The sequence below is a fragment of the Lactuca saligna genome, chromosome 7 (assembly GCF_052625555.1).
Source record: "Lactuca saligna cultivar CGN05327 chromosome 7, ASM5262555v1, whole genome shotgun sequence".
Taxonomy (NCBI): Eukaryota; Viridiplantae; Streptophyta; class Magnoliopsida; order Asterales; family Asteraceae; genus Lactuca; species Lactuca saligna.
The window spans coordinates 32,790,955-32,808,328 of NC_136423.1; the positions used below are offsets into that span (position 1 = coordinate 32,790,955).

The window sequence follows — 17,374 nt, forward strand, 5'->3', positions numbered from 1 at the left end:
CCGGAGGGTTCCACTGAGACACATTGATCGGATGGTCTTGTTTGAGTATAGCCATGAAAGGCTAATGAGATGTGTGTGGTATTTTGGGGAACTCACTAAGCTTCGTGCTTACCGTGTTATATGTTATGTGTTTCAGGTACTTCTCAGGATCACGGGAAGGCACCGACTTGATTATACACACACGAGTTGGAGATATGTTTTGGAGGATCTTGGATTGTGTTTTAACAATTTCTAAACATGTGTTTTTTTATAACTCGATTTTTTTTTGGGGGGGGGGGGGGTTATGATTGTGTTAATGAAATTAATGTGATTTTTAAATAAAAATTTTGTTTGGAAATTTACGGTGTTAAACCCAACAAATAATGGGCACAACCCACTCATGCAAATGGGCCCAACCTTACATGCATGACAATGTGCCCGACCCAACACATCAATGCAAGAGTCGGCCCATACATGAAAACGGGCTAACCCTAAGTTCAAGGTAGAGATGTTTAAATATGGAAGAAACCAGGGGCAACTTAACCAGATTGGGGGCTCTAAGCGAACAAAAATTTTGGGGCCCTTTGCCCGTTATTATACTTATTGTTATAAAACCTCCTCCTTTATCTGGGTTTGTGACCAACAACAATAAACTAAAAGGAGTTAATTTTTTTGATGAATTATAGAAAAATATTAACCTTTTGATGTGGGTGATCTATCTTTAACACAAAAAGATACCAAAAGGGTACATTCTTGATTCAATTTGAAGAACGAAATATAAGAGAGGACCTCCTTCTGTTTGTATCCATAACAACTCAAAAACTATAGAATCATAATAAGCAACGTGTTGGAAAGCTTTCCAGGCGAGTTTTGTTTTAAATTGTTGGTCATCTTTGTTGGATTTAAGGAGTTTTGGAACTAAAAGGTAATCTTGTGTATCAACTACAACCAAGAAATCCTTGTGATTCCATTTCACAAAAAAGTAAGTTTATAAAGAAATCATTGTTGTTGATAACTTGATATCATAGTATTTTGTATTGAACTATTGATTTTAACATCATTGCAGGGCCACATATATCAATGTTTTCCATTCCATCATCAAATGTAACTCCAGTGGTGGAAGTGACGTTTTCATCAAAGGAATATAAATTTACCACTACAAGTTCAAATATACCTAAAAGAGCAATCAAGATTTATTACTTAATAACCAATTCAATATATGTCAGATGCCTTTCAAGTTTCATGAGAGAATGTTAGCTATATAACTTACTGATATTGTGCTTGACACTCTTGAGAATAAAAGAAAATGGAAAACATAAAACTGGAAAACTAAAATTCATTCCAAGTTCCAACCCTGGGTCCGTGATTCTATATTCTATAATCAATGGACAATGGATAGTGTAAAAAAACTAATTCTAATCGGCTATTGTCCAGAATTAGTTAAGGAGATAATGAAAACACATAACGTTTCAGTTGAGGTTGAGCTGCCTGCCGCCCCAAATTTGTACGATCGAGAGAAGGAAGAAGAACAGAAGGTTAAAGCCAAGAAGGAAGAAGAACAGAAGGCTGCTTTGCTGTGGTTGTGGAATTTCTATTGCATTGTGCGTATGAATCATTTATGAGTTTCAATACTAGAATTAGGTTTAGCATTGAGGGGCCCCTTAGAATTGGGGGCCCTAAGCCCTTGCCTAGTTCAGAACAAGCTATAGTCGGCCCTGGAAGAAACCCTAAAGAATCGTGGACTTGGTCAGAACAGTTTCCACATCGTGGCAGCCTAATGTCATACTGTGGCGATGCAACAAGTTACCCATTACTTTATTCGATGCCACGCCATGGGCAACCTTGTGCCACATCGTAGCATAGAGTTTTTCCCAAAACTCCATCTTTAGCCCCTGATAAATATAAAGTTAAGCCAGTTTTGAACACAAGTGAAACACAAGGGAGGTTATAAAACTAAACCCTAATCATTTAATCTCATTAATTTCGACATTGGGGTTTTACTAATACTAATATAAATTTATAATTTCAATAAACCTGATATTAATAAAAACATATATTATACTACGCCTAATACTAAAAAACTAATTAAAATAAATCTAATTAAAAAATATAACAATAATAATCAAAATAATAGTAATAATGATTATTATATTTACATTAACAATAATCTGAAATAATTATTTATATATATATATATATATATATATATATATATATATATATATATATATATATATAGGAATAGTAAATTTCCTAAGTGTTTGTCAAGATTTGTTTTTAAGGTTATGTATGTTTGCTCTTCTTTTTTTGTCAATTTGTTTTGTCACTTTTGGCCCTCTAACTTATGAAGGTTTTAAAAAACTACTTACAGACCCTTCACCTTTATGCTTTTGTTCACAAACAACCCTTTCACTTTCGTTTGAATTTTTCATGACCCTCGCCTTTTATTCCATATTATTAGTATTTAGTCTTTTGGAAGAAATTGTCCCTTTATTATTATTATTATTATTATTATTATTATTATAATTATTATTATTATTATTATTATTATTATTGTTTCTGTTACTGTTACTGTTACTGTTATTATTATTATTATTATTATTATTATTATTATTATTATTATTATTATTATGATTATGATTATGATTATGATTATGATTACTGTTACTGTTACTGTTACTATTACTATTACTATTACTATTACTATTATTATTAGATAAAATTAAACGATTGATCCATGTGGTTTACCAGATTTAACACATTGAGGATAACGATGGAAACCGAAATCACTCTTTTACTCCCGATTTTATTATTAATTTATATTTCTCTTTTTGGTTTTAAATTAATGTTTTATTTATTAGAAGCTACCCATCCAATACCATAAAGCCACCCACCAACTGCCATCACCACCACCATCACCGCTAAAATTACATAAATGATCCATATAGTTTACCCGTCGTCACAAATTCAGTCCTTACTACCTTAAAAGACCAAATTACCCTCACATTAACGGACAAAAAACAACGGTCTATATTTTCTGGATTGGTTTTCCGGCCGATGCCATACATGGCAATAAAATTCAATTTGTGAGATCATTTCTTTATTTTCCTCATTTATTGCAAGAAATAATGATTTAAATTCCTTACTTATGTAATTAAATGATATTGTTTATCTTCCTTTACTAGATTATCTCAATGCAATTCAACATGCTACTTATATTACAAAACAATACCTTCCGACCCCGGTAACACCGGAGAATCTTTTCTAGTTATATTTATATTAATAATAATATAAAATAGTAGTAATAATAATAATATTTTAAAAATGGTGGAAGGCAAAAAAAAGGAGGGAAAAATAAAACAAAAGATGGGAAAAGTTTTCAGATTCCCACTATATATGTTTCTTACAAATTCCAACAAAATAATATATTTAAATATTAATTAATATTTTGTTGGAAAATACTGACACTTTTCCTATGAAATATCTAGGGTATCTATTTTTGTCGGTAATCCGTAGGAAGTTTGTTGGATTCCAGTTTTGTCACAAGTTTGTACGAAATTAGATGGATATTTCTTACAAATTAATCCGAAGGAAATATTTTTTAGCTAACACCAAATTTTCTAGTAGTGCCATGAGCAACCTAAATGATTTGGGCTAAGATGCATTTAACATGTTTTGGCATTGATGGATGTGTTGATGATGACAATAGCCAGGAATTGTAATTGGAATTGGATGTATTCCTGCGTGATGATGATTTTTGGAAGTTGTTGGAGGAACAAGTCAATCTAGATAGACACGTTCTTAAAGTGGTTTCATATAGGGCATATTGGTGCTATTTACTATAGATTCTAAACATTTATGTTGCTTAAATGAGAATTTGGAGTGTTTTTATGATATATTTATTTTTCAAGACGTTTTGATATTTTTTGAGCATGGTAATATGAGGTATAAGAAATATGAAGATAACATCAAATTTTATTTATAAAAAAACATGAGAGAAAGAGCATGCGGCTCTTACAGGATTATGATAGGTTTTTAGAAATTTGGTAATATACAAAAAGCTACACTCATATATGCCTAAGGAACTGTTGAAGAGGTAATTTGTCAATCTTTGCAGCAAGTATGAAATCGTTCTCCGTGAGTCCACCTAAAACAAGCATCATTTGTGTCATTTCTGCACTGTTAGTAGGCATTTACAAAACAAAACGCAACTTGTGTATGTTGTCCCACCTTTTGGGTCGGACAAAAAATAATAATTCGTCTTATATCGATATTAAGTATAGTCTCACTCAAAGTCAAATGCATGTTTAAATGCTATGTTTTGTTATGCTAAGTCATGTCCTTTCTTTTGCGTTTATTTCCCTTCTTTAAAAGAGAAAATTTGAGAATTGAGGTCAAACTAAGTTATTTGTACAGATTTGGAAGCCATTACAAATTAATGAAATACAAAATAGTTAAAACAAGAAGCAATTCTTACCACAAGCATGTGTGCATAGCTCGATTGTTATGTTAAGAGAATCAACGAGATGAAGATCTGGATGATGGTCTGCATTTAGACAACATTAGAGTCGGTCAACGTCACATATAAATATAATCCAATTAGTAAACAAAAAAAAAACCCAAAGAGAGATAGAGAGACCTTCTGCATGAGCCAAGTTTGCAACAACCTTAAAAATCTCCAATCCTTGAAGGAAAGTTTTCACTTTCCATTTCCTACGCAGCTTCATTACACCTTGATCATCACTTACCAACTCCCATTTGGACACCTAAATCACAAGTATTAATTCATTTCCATTTTCAGAACTCATATCAACGACTTGACATCATTCATGTTTTTCCTTTTTATTGCATATTATCTTGTAGATGGTGTTATGATTTTTCTTGCTTAACAATATTAATATATGTATCATAACCAATATTGGATTTTGGTAAAATATATCAACCAAAGTAAAAAAAGATAATCGAACCTGTGGTCTTCTAGAGTTTAGATTATAACCTTATTGAAGAAGTTGTGTAGTCCGTGTTCTTTCCAGTAAATCTATTTTGTAATTTGTGAAGAATAAAAATGAATTTCTAACGAAGAAGTTGTGTAGTTCGTGTTCCTCCAGTAAATCTATTTTGTAATTTGCGAAGAATAAAAATGAATTTCTAAGGGGTGTTTACGAAACCACTTTATCAATTTAATTGGGAAAAAGTTGAAATACTCCAACTAACCATCCCTACTATCTCTTAGATTTAGTTTTTGTTTTTTTGTTTTTTTTTTTTTTGTTTTTTGTTTTGTTGTTTTTTTTTTGTTGATGCTAGGTCATTAAACAAAATGGTTTAGTTCCGATACATGACCCATTGTTATATTATGAGCATGTTTGGTACGGAGCTTTTGGAAGTTCGTTTGACAGTATGAGTGTTTAGCTTTTAGCTTCTAGCTTTTGATAAAACGCTCTAGTTTAGACAAAAAGTTTCGTTTGACAGTAGGAGTGTTTAGCTTTTAGTTTTAACAAAATGCTCCGATTCTAAAAGCTACTTCATGTAGCGTTTAATAAAACGCTTATGAGCTTTTGAAATCAATTTCCATAATTAACCCTAAAAATATATTTATATATTTTTAGGGTTAATTATGGAAATTGATTTCAAAAGCTCATAAGCGTTTTGCTAAACGCTACATGAAGTAGCTTTTAGAATCGGAGCGTTTTGTTAAAACTAAAAGCTAAACACTCTTACTGTCAAACAAATTTATTTATTTTTAATCAAATGTCCTTTTATGTAATTTTATATATTTCAAAAGCTTCCAACTATTTTTTCCAAACATACATATAACAAATAAAAGCTACAGTTTTCCGCTACCAGCTACCTGCTACACGCTACCAGCTACCCGCTATCAGCTACCCATTTTCAGTTAACAACTACTTTTGCCAAACACACCCTATATCTAGTAATTTGTAATAGGAATATTAGATGTGAAAAACAATTCAATCCTTTAATAGAAACCTTAAATATGAGGAAAACATTTCAGTTTTGCTACTCGTTGTTCTGTTATCACTAAAACTTATTTTCTAGTCCAACGGTATTAGGTGTTGTTATTCCTTTTTGAAGAGGTAGAGTCGTAGAGAGGTAGAGTCGTAGAGAGTTCAAATCCTTTTGTGGACATACATAGAATTAAGGAGTAATATAGAAATGAATTATATTTACCATTAAAAAAAAATCTACAAATTGCAAGAGAATAAAATGATATAAAAGACATTTCAACCCTTTACTAATGATACTTGACCTATACTTGTTATCTCTATTAGATTGTAATACGAATATTATATACGACAAATAAAACGTAGAAAATAGGATACTATCAATTAATTATTACTGATAATAAACGAAAAATGTAAGTAATAATTTTATAAAAATCACATAATATAAAATAAAAAGTAATAAATGTTTAATACATTTATTTGTGTCCACTCGTGACAACTGATTAAATATTTAATTATAATTTATTTTAATCAATTAGTGAGATAAAAAGATATAAAAAATTACCGTTTATTTGCTCCCACTCATGGCAATTTATTTAAATATTTCAGCATGATTTATTTCAATCAGTTACATAATCATAATTAATGAATAATAAAATATGGATAAGAATATACTACAATTTAATTACTAATAATAATAATAAATATAAGTAATAATTGTAAAAATAGCATATAATGGTCTTAAAAAAAAAAAAAAAAAAAAAAAAAAAAAAAAAAAAAAAATATTTTCTTTATAATGGACCTTAGGAGTTAGATGTACAAAAAAAACTAATAACCAAAATGGACCTTAACTATTAAATATGCTATAGCCCATCTTAGGGACCTAATCGGAGCAAATTTCTTATTTTTGTATAACAACCTAACATGGACACAAAAGAATTCTATGTAATATAGGACAAATAATATAGTATGTAGAGTATTTTAACTTTTTTTTTTTTTTTTTTTTTTTTTTTTTTTTTTTTTTTTCATTCTAATTTTGTTTTTGTAAAATGTAGTGATGTAAAAAACCCCATAGGATCCAACCCGCAGTAATATATATGTTTAGTGTAATGTTTAAGGTTAAATGAAAAAAACTAGTGAAAAATTAGGGTAAATAAAGTCGAATAAATAATTCCGGAAAACAAGGGTAATATTGAAATTTAACTATTTGAGGGTGAGGAAACGCAAGAATCCGGGGACGGAGCCGGGGAAACAAACGAATTTGAAGGCTATTGTCAAATACCTTTTTTCTTAATTTGTTTACATTGTATAAGAAAAACAATATATATATATATATATATATATATATATATATATATATATATATATATATATATATATATATATATATATATATATTTTGTGAGACCACCTATATTTTGTGAGACCGTTAGACGCATTTTTTTATTTTTTTTATTTTAATTTTATTTTTTTTAAATTTTTTTTAGTTAATTCATGTTCCGAAAATAATATTTAAAAAAAGAATTTTTTGATTTTTCCATTTATTTTGCATTTTAAAATTATTTTTAGAATATGTACAGTGTAATATTCTATTTAGAATATTTCACGTATTTTAAAAAAAATAGAATTTTTTTTATTTAATTTATTTATTTTTTATTTTTTTTAGTTAATTCAAGTTCCGAAAATAATATTTAAAAAAAGAATTTTTAGATTTTTCCATTTATTTTGCATTTTAAAATTATTTTTTAAAATATGTCAGTGTAATATTCTATTTAGAATATTTCACGTATTTTTCAAAAAAAAAAAACGGAATTTTTTTTTATTTTTTTTTTATATTTTTTAATATTTTTTTAGTTAATTCAAGTTCCGAAAATAATATTTAAAAAAAGAATTTTTGGATTTTTCCATTTGTTTTGCATTTTAAAATTATTTTTAGATTTGGTCTGACGGTCTCACAAAATTAGAATGGTCTCAAATGAACCTAAACCTATATATATATATATATATATATATATATATATATATATATATATATATATATATATATATATATATATATATATATATTGGTTTAACAAATGTAAATGACTGCCGAACGCGAGTATGTGAAAAAAAAAAGAAGCAAAAATCAATATTTTTAGCAAACTTTCTGATAAAGTTTAAATATTTTAGGCTAGATTACGGTTTAATCGATATTATAAGATAAGTTTCCCTTCTTTTATGTTAAACCATACCTGGAGTCTAAACCTATTGGCAGTTTCCTCCCTCATGGGGCTCAAATCCTTCTTGTCACATGGCACACATTTCTTAAGTAACAAATCTGAAATTTTACATACAATGCACAATAAATTAGCAGAGACGTCACACCTAATGTGCAAGATGTGAAATATATTCCGAGATAATGAAATTTAACTTTTTTGTGACACATTTGAGTCATTAAAATTACGATAATTGGTTGAGTGACTTGGTTCAATTGTATTAATATCACCGATTAAAGCCATTTGTTGTTAGCGTCCTCAAAAATGTATGTTGTAATACATTACAAAATGACAAGTTTGATCATGCAATGTGAGAGATAGTTTTAGAGATATATTTGCAACTAAAGCATCATATTATACATTATTATTGGAAAAACTGATATTAAAACTCAAATTTGAAATTAAATCTCAGTTAGACGTTTGAGTGTTGTTTCCAGACGGATTATTACTCTTTTACAGAAGATTAAACAGAAGCAATCAATGCATCTTCTACACCGAAATCAAAACCTAAAAAAGAAGTAGATGAAGAAGGAAAAGAATATGAAGAAATTGAAGGAATTTACCTTCCATGAGGTCCTACAATGCTTAGAGGCGATGGTTCCAGTTGAATGTGAAGGAAATGGCGATCAAAATAGAATACAAAAACCTCAAGAGCAAGAGCACCCTGTGTTATATGCAAAAATGCATACGTAATCAAAAGGATGAAGAAGAAGACAAGCATAGAGAATAGATGTACATCTGTCATTAAAGGAAGTTGCCACCGGAGAGTAAAGTTGGTGACACGTTGTCTTGCTGCACTTCTATACGGACAGCACTGCATATAGTATCTAATAGAAATATAGAATATATTATATAGGGTAAATTACACGAATGGACCTTGTGGTTTGGAGTAACTGTGAGTTGTGTCTTTAATTTTGTTTTTTAACTCGTACAGTCCTCATTTATGTTTTTGTTGAGTTTTTGTCCATTAAAAGGAGTCTTTTGCCCTATTTTATTTCTTTTTATCCTTTTTATTATTTTTTTTTGAAACAGCGGAATATTTTATTAAAAAACTAATAAGATGATGATATTTAACTTATAAGTTTATATATGTTGTTATTTATTATGTAGTTGGAAAATTTTCGTGCAATGTTCAAGGAGACGTGTAAGGAGGAACTTTATGCGTTTTTTCATTCGGCAAACCACCAAGTGATGATCAAGGAGGAAACGATGAGAGCGAAGTTGATGGTTCGTCACATTAGTTTGTGTTTTGTACGTTAGACTTGTTTTGGCATAAGTTTATAACACTTTTATTGTTTATTTCGGTTTTTGTATGAATTATTGCACCTTGGTATTTACTTGGATGTCGTTATGTAATTTCTTTTTCCGCATTTAATACTTTTGTGTTTTCTACAATTAATGTTGTTAAATAGTTTTTTTTTTTTTTTTTTTTTTTTTTTTTGACCTGAAAATGCCCGATTTAAAAAATAAAATAAAAATATAATATTACCGGCGGCACATACTGTTCCGGGTGATATAGGTATTACCAACGACGACAGTGGGTATTGCCGACGACTCTGTTATTAGCGGCGGCAATTATCTTTAGCAATGACATATTTGAGCAATAACAACGGGACAGTACTGACGATTTTTTAGTGCCGACGTGTCGCCGTTATTACTTTTACCGGTGACAATGTTAAGTTTAAGCGAAGATTTTTGTCCCGCTAATGTCTTGTTTTCTTGTAGTGTTATATTTAGAATTAATTAATAGTTTTAGGAGTAGATTAATATATATCGCCGTCTCAAGAAAAAGAAAAAAAAAAATCATTTTGAAGCTTTTAATCAAGGAGTACATGAGTGGGTGAGCATATTGTCACTATAACTTCCTATATTGTGTGCTTATATTGAAAATCTCACATAATTATTGTGCATACATGCTAGGATCTTAAAACATAAAGCCTACGTACGAGTGGCAGATCTGGACCACTAATTATGAACAACACAACTATTTCACAATGTTTCTCTTAGGCTTCTTTATTATGAGAATGGTATCACTTCAAACAGCTAGCATACATGCATGCTGCATGCCACAAATTATCTCGGCCAGCCTCACTCTGCGGGACTAAGAATGACACCAATAGAGTCGAGCAAAGCCCCATGTTTTCCATGGAATCCAACATAGGATTGTATGTCTGTCTTGAAAGACAATGATGTAATCACTGTGTTGTTTGAAACTTTTCCGATAGTTCCACTAATCCCAATGATGTTTTCACCCTCGGACAAGGCTAAGTGAATATCCAAATATATCATAATGGAATGCTATATGATAAAATAAGAATATAACTTCTACATATGTATACGTAACAAATGTTATTAAAGCTCACCGCATGAAGTAAGCCACCATCGCCACCATATATTTCAGAATCGTCTTCAAGACCCTCTTTATCCGTGTAGTTGAAGCTAATGGAATCTACTGCTTCTTCACTTCGGATGGATATATCGACAATCCTACCCTCTGGTTTGAATATCCAGGGAGTGTCGCCACCTTCACCTCCCCAAGGTCCAATTACTATATCAGTAGTGGCTGTGGCCTGCATATGGATCAAAAAATAAAAAATTACTGAAAAGTGAAGAAATGAAGAACTACACGTTGTAATCTTAATCGAAGCATTTCTACATCTGGATAATTAATACTCAATATATGGTGAGAGAGTCTACCATTTCCCTCTAAATGTACTTTCAAACGAATGAAGCTGTACATCAAGCTCCAACCCATGCATGGCTATATATAACCATGACCTTGGGGTTGTAAAGGAAATTAATGAAGGTCAAAACTCTTGTATTTTTTCATATATTTTTCATTTTGTTTTGTTTTCATAAGACTTAGACTAAATTTACAACACACATAACTAGATTGTCAGTAAGAGCATCCATAACGCATGTTTCAATGAGAGAGTTGAATGAGGGGACTTGTTTAATTGGCATTGAATGAATTAAACTCTATAATTGTGAGATGTCATATTGACATTTAAAAATACGGAGTTCAATGGTCATTGAACTATATCGAAAAAAAAGGAAACCTTTTAACTATTAAACTTATAATCCATTTAACTCTATTGAGTTCAATCAATTATAGGAAAATTAATATAAAGTTGTATACTAAGTAAATTGATGATGTATCAATTCATTAAACTCTTATAAGTTTAATGGATTGTGAATACCTATTTTTAGGAAACATCCTTATTTTACTACTAATTCTCATTTTTTTTTCCATAAAATAAAATAGCCTGTTGTTAGAAAAAAAAAAATTCTTCCCAACCAGTGGCGGGCCATCTTAGGGGCCAGGGGAGGCCATGGCCTCCCCGTTTTTAGGTCTCTTTATACCAGTATTTACATAATCGGAAAATCAAGTTGAAAAAAAATCTAGAATGACATTCCTGCCCCCTCGATTTCCATATCATGCGAACATAAACCGGTTACAAAATTTTAGGAATATATTTACCAAAATCAAAACCAACCTTGAACCTTGCTTCTTTACGATTCTTTGAAATAAGGAAACTTAATATCTTTTAAAATTTATAAAAACCCACAATCTAATCAAACATTACAACAATTTAACCCAAGTTTGAGTTTAAGAAACCAAAAAGTGTAAATCTAAAATCCCAAGTTTCTTCGGGCCGCCGGAAAACTATTTCTTGAAACTCACCGGAATAACAACACCCATTAAGATCGTTGCTGTCGTGCGCCCTTTTCTGGTCGCTGGATTGTTCCCCGCATTCGTACCGTACGATCTCTCTCCTCTTTGTCGGTCGCTGAAACCTTCTCTTTTCTAGTCGCCGGAGCCTGGACCGCTGAGTCGCTGACTGTTGAGAGGTGACCTCCGCCCGTTTGATTTAGTGCTCCACTGATTTAATTTGGTCGCCATTTCTCACTTCTCAGGTAAGTCGCATTGTTTCTCTCTCTTTTTCTTTCTATCTGTGATGCTTTATTTTATTTTTTCTTTATATTTATATTGGATGCTTTTAATGCTTGTCCCTGGTCACTAGCAATAGTCAATAAAGTAGAATTTGTAAAATATGATTATGACTACACACTATATATGTGTTGACAGCTTGTAAATATACATATATATATATATATATATATATATATATATATATATATATATATATATATATATATATTTTACTTTATCTTTATTAGTTTATTATCAATAGAATTATTGAATTAAAGGATGTAAAAAGTAAATGACTTATATATTTATTAATTTATTATTCATTCTAAATGGAATTATTGATTTATTTGAATGTTTATATTATCTTTTTAGAGTAAAAAACTTTATTGTTATTTTATATTGATATTTGTTGATTGTTAGTAATGTTGGTTGTGTCATAGATATCAACATGTTGGTCGTTCGATTTTGATAAACGATGTGATAGTCTTTATTAGTTTTCTTGTTTACACTTCTGATTGATAAACGATGTGATAGTCTTTATTAGTTTTCTTGTTTACACTTCTGATGTCATGATTTTGAACCAAATAAAACTTGTTTATATATTTTAATTATGAAGTTTTGATTTGGCCCCCTAGATGTAGTGTTTGTGTTCCCAACATTGATAAAAATCCCATGGTGGCAAATGTTAGAAAATGTTAAGTTGATATAATTAAGACGGCATGAATTAGGCACATTTCATGTGCATCTCGGGAATGCATGCAATTAGTGGAAAACATTTCTCATGCCTAGATCGATGTATATATGCACTACTGTTTGATAAGCAAAGCTTGGTAAGAACATCACTCGACCTCATTTAGAAACACATAACACTGCCACTTCGTGTCACCTCGTGGTATATTGTCTTGCTTCTCCATGACGATACTACGCAATAATGCATGCGTATACCATACCAGATCCTTTGGTGTTTGGGCTCTCCCCAATTATGTGGGATCCTGATAATTGGCGACTGAAATCCTATGACCTATAAGGAACTCCTCGGGTTGAAACTTTAGGCATGTTCCATTGATCGTTTGTGTTGGACAATTTCCATAGCTCTTACTTGATGGAAAACGGGCAGGTGACACATGACTCAATGACGGTTTTGTTGATTTTGAAGCCTTGTGCCAAAAGTAAATATGGGCCATATATATATATATATATATATATATATATATATATATATATATATATATATATATATATATATATATATATATATATATATATATATATATATATATATATATATATATATAAATGAAATTTTTTTTTGCCATATGTTATTTTCTTCATCATTTAGACATATGACATTTTCTAAAATTTTTAAATTTTCTATTTTCCACTTATCATTTTATTGTATTTTTCATTTTATTAAATTAAAATTTTACATTTAATATGTAAGGTAATATATATGTAATGTATTTATTAGAAATGATTTATATATGTAATGTATTCAGTACATTAAAGCCTCATTAATTTTAATAATTTAAAATTTTTCTCATTTTTCTTATAAATTCAAACTTTTCAAATTGTTAAAATTTTATATTTAATTTTTTTAAAATAAACTCATGTAATACATGAGTCTCACACCATATATATATATATATATATATATATATATATATATATATATATATATATATATATATATATATATAGGGTTGGGATCAAATGTGGATCATAAATATTGTGTAAATGTGTGATTAAATCCTGACCACTAGATTAAAAAAATAAATGGTTGTGATTTTACGATACATGTTATTAATATAGGCTCGCATATGTTGTATACTTAGATTTAATTAATTGTAACGCCAAATACTAAATTTTGTAAGGAGAGAGAATTGAGATTTGTTTACATTTTAGGAAACTAAATAGAACTAATTAATAAAAATTAAACCAAATATACTATCTTATTGGATATATACATTTATAATAAATGAGACTTTTTAAGAATACGACTTCATTTAGTAAATATGAACTTGTATTTTGATGCTTTCTTTCTTAAAAAAGTTTGATTATTTTATTCTTAAAGAATACAATTGCATTTATAATAAATGAGACTTTTTAAGAATACGACTTCATTTAGTAAATATGAACTTGTATTTTGATGCTTTCTTTCTTAAAAAAGTTTGATTATTTTATTCTTAAAGAATACAATTGCATTTAGTAGTTTTTTTTTATTCATTTATTCTTGAAGAATACTATTTGTTGAGAAGTAATATTCTTAAAAAATACATCCCAATTCTGCAAAATTATTGTATGAATGTATGACCATATTTGGTCAATTAGATTAAAAGAATGAATGGTTAGGATGAATAATGACATGATGGTAACTAATTATAAAAATATTTTTTTTATATATTAAAACAACCAATACAGGTAGATTGGATATTTTGTTTAATACTAATTAGGAAAATGCATATATAATGGATACAAACCAAATTCTACAAAATTTTCAAATCAAAATTTAAAAATACAAATTATAGTTTTGAACATTAACCTTTCTAATCTAAATTAATATTCTAGTATTCTGCATGATGTTCTTCAAATAGTAGCTTCAATTATGCATTCTATTCTTTAAGAATCACTCTCTTTTTAACGGTTTAGTCTTCTAAAAAAAGCTTTTATTCTGCATTCATTGTTATGTGTTCCATTCAAGAATTACTTTCCATTTAGTGTTCCATTCCTATGCATGAACAACAAAAAAATTCTTTGAAAAGAATATTAGATCTATTGTCAGATTCTGTAAGATTGTGAAGAAAAGTATTATAAATTAAGCATATTCAATAAGAATTTGATCAAATTATTTAAGAATGAGATAAAACAAAAACCATTTTGAGAAACAAAATCATGAATCGATAATTTTTATGATATAAACGAAAATTTTAACATAATGAAAATATAAAGAAATTAAGCATTTTGTACAAGAATGTAATCAGATTCTTTAAGAATGTAATATATATATATATATATATATATATATATATATATATATATATATATATATATATATATATATATATATATATATATAAAGAAATTACAAAAATTCTACAAGAATGTTATCAGATTCCTTAAGAATGAAATGAAAAAAAAAAAAATACGAGAAACAAGATCTCTAAATCTATAATTCTTGTGATATAAACAAAGATTCTAAGAGAATGAAATTATTAATAGTTATGCATACCATCATGTTATTGTTCATTATAGCCAATCATTCTTTGGGTGACTGTCCACTTGACATCCAAAATCCTTGCATGGTGGACTTATTTTGTTGCAAATACACACATAATGATGCAAACTTTAGGGATTGGTATATATGTTTGTGCGATAATGGGTATATAATGTTATAATTTTCTAAATTATAGCATTTGATGTTGCTTATGATGTATACATAAAAAACTATATAAGTGGTGATGAGTCTTTAAAAAACATTAAGAAAAACTAAATACAAAAGAAAGTGTCATCAAATCTTTAAAAGACAAAATGTAGAAATAGACGACATAATTAACTTAGTACGATTCTACACTGTAACGACGTAGATTTTCAAAATGATTTTTTTCATTTTTCAAACACAATATGTCTCATAAAGTAATCTCAAAACTCAAAATGTATCACATGTTATCACAGTAAAACATATCTCAGGATCTCAAATACATAAAACTCCATCAGTGTGTACAGATCATGCCGGCGCCTTCCCGCGATCCTCGCTAGTACCTGAAACACACATCACATAACACGGTAAGCATAAATGCTTAGTGAGTTCCCTAAAAATACCACATACAACATATACGCCACTCAAGGCTATAACTCGGTACGACCCTCCAATCGATGTGTCTCAGCAGGACCCTCCAGTCCCGTAGCTCATTGGACCCTCCGATCCAATCTAAATCGTTGGACCCTACGGTCCGGTCTAATCGAGGACCCTCCGACCTCGTAAGTCATTGGACCCTCCGGTCCGGTCTATGTAACACATAGCATACACGTAACACAATGCACATAATCTCAATCATACACATAGCACATAAGACCCTCTGGTCTGCATATATATATACCACTCTAGGTAATGTATAGTGAGAAAACTCACCTCGGGTAATCTCGGAAAGTCTCGAACTCGAATCATTGATCTAGCCTCCACCTAATCACATAAGTAATTATCTCTAATTAATACGACTCTCAAAGACTAGACTAGTTCCTTCCTATGTTCTCTCAGAAGGGAAAAAGACCATTTTACCCCTCCAATGGTGCAATGTCCAATTGTTGACAAATCCCTGAGGTCAACTAAAGTCAACTCCAATCAACGGTCCAACTTTGACCAGACTCGCCGAATGCATAAGGTGACTCGGTGAGTCCATACGTGTCCTCTAAATCCTCTTAAGGCCTTACTTGACTCGTCGAGTTAACCTTTCACTCGACGGGTTACCACTGATCACGAATCGCAGGGCAACCCGATCTGACTCTTCAAGTCCTCTCCTGAACTCGGCGAGTTTCTTCCACGGCAACACTGATTTGACCTCCTAAGGTCAGATGTGTTTCTCTAACTTATTGATATGGCCTTCTAACACCCAAAAATCACGTAAAGGTCTGAACTTTACGTTCATGCATCGCACATATGGCTCTTTTGATGAAATAGCTCTAAAAATGAAGTCCTAGGCTCAATTTTCTCATGTAACAGCATAAAGCTTGGTTGTTGGGACACTCTGGACCTCTCAAGGTCCAGATCTGAAGTCTATTCCTCAATGAGACTTCACATGCTCCATATTCCAACTAAATAAAGGTAAGGAAACCCTAGATTCAAGAGATCTACTATATACACGAAATAGGGATGGATTCATACCTCAACAACAACCTTTGAAGAAGTAATGGTAGGTCTGAGCCCCTCAATCAGCCTAGCTTTAAGCCCTTCTCCTTCTTTCAAGAATGCACTAATGGTGATGAAATTAGCTCGTTCCTTCACTCTTTATGCTCTTTGGTTCGTTTAGGGTTTCTCAAGGGTGTGTGGATGCAAATGAAGGCCATAAGGACTTTTAAATAGGGCTCAACCCCAAGGATTTAGGGTTTCTATCCACAGCGCGGACTCGTCGAGTCCATTCATTAATCCTAGTCAGCAGTTGCGATCCTAGTCAACGAGTTTAAGCGTCAACTCATCGAGTCGCTCTCCTTGACTCAAAATAAAAACTCAATTTATGATACCTGGAAATTTG

The 17,374-nt window shown here is 30.3% G+C and overlaps 1 protein-coding gene across 1 annotated transcript; it reads right to left on the reverse strand.

The window, feature by feature from the left end:
- Positions 1-4,015: 4,015 nt before the first annotated feature.
- On the reverse strand, positions 4,016-12,138 carry LOC145006814 (uncharacterized). The gene is made up of 9 exons (XM_078965858.1): positions 11,883-12,138; positions 10,561-10,767; positions 10,397-10,461; positions 8,934-9,024; positions 8,761-8,861; positions 8,174-8,306; positions 4,619-4,745; positions 4,457-4,525; positions 4,016-4,126 (listed from the first exon to the last, which is right to left on the reverse strand). The coding sequence occupies exons 1-9, from the start codon at positions 11,898-11,900 to the stop codon at positions 4,047-4,049; spliced, it is 891 nt and encodes a 296-aa protein (XP_078821984.1). The 5' UTR covers positions 11,901-12,138; the 3' UTR covers positions 4,016-4,046.
- Positions 12,139-17,374: the final 5,236 nt, after the last annotated feature.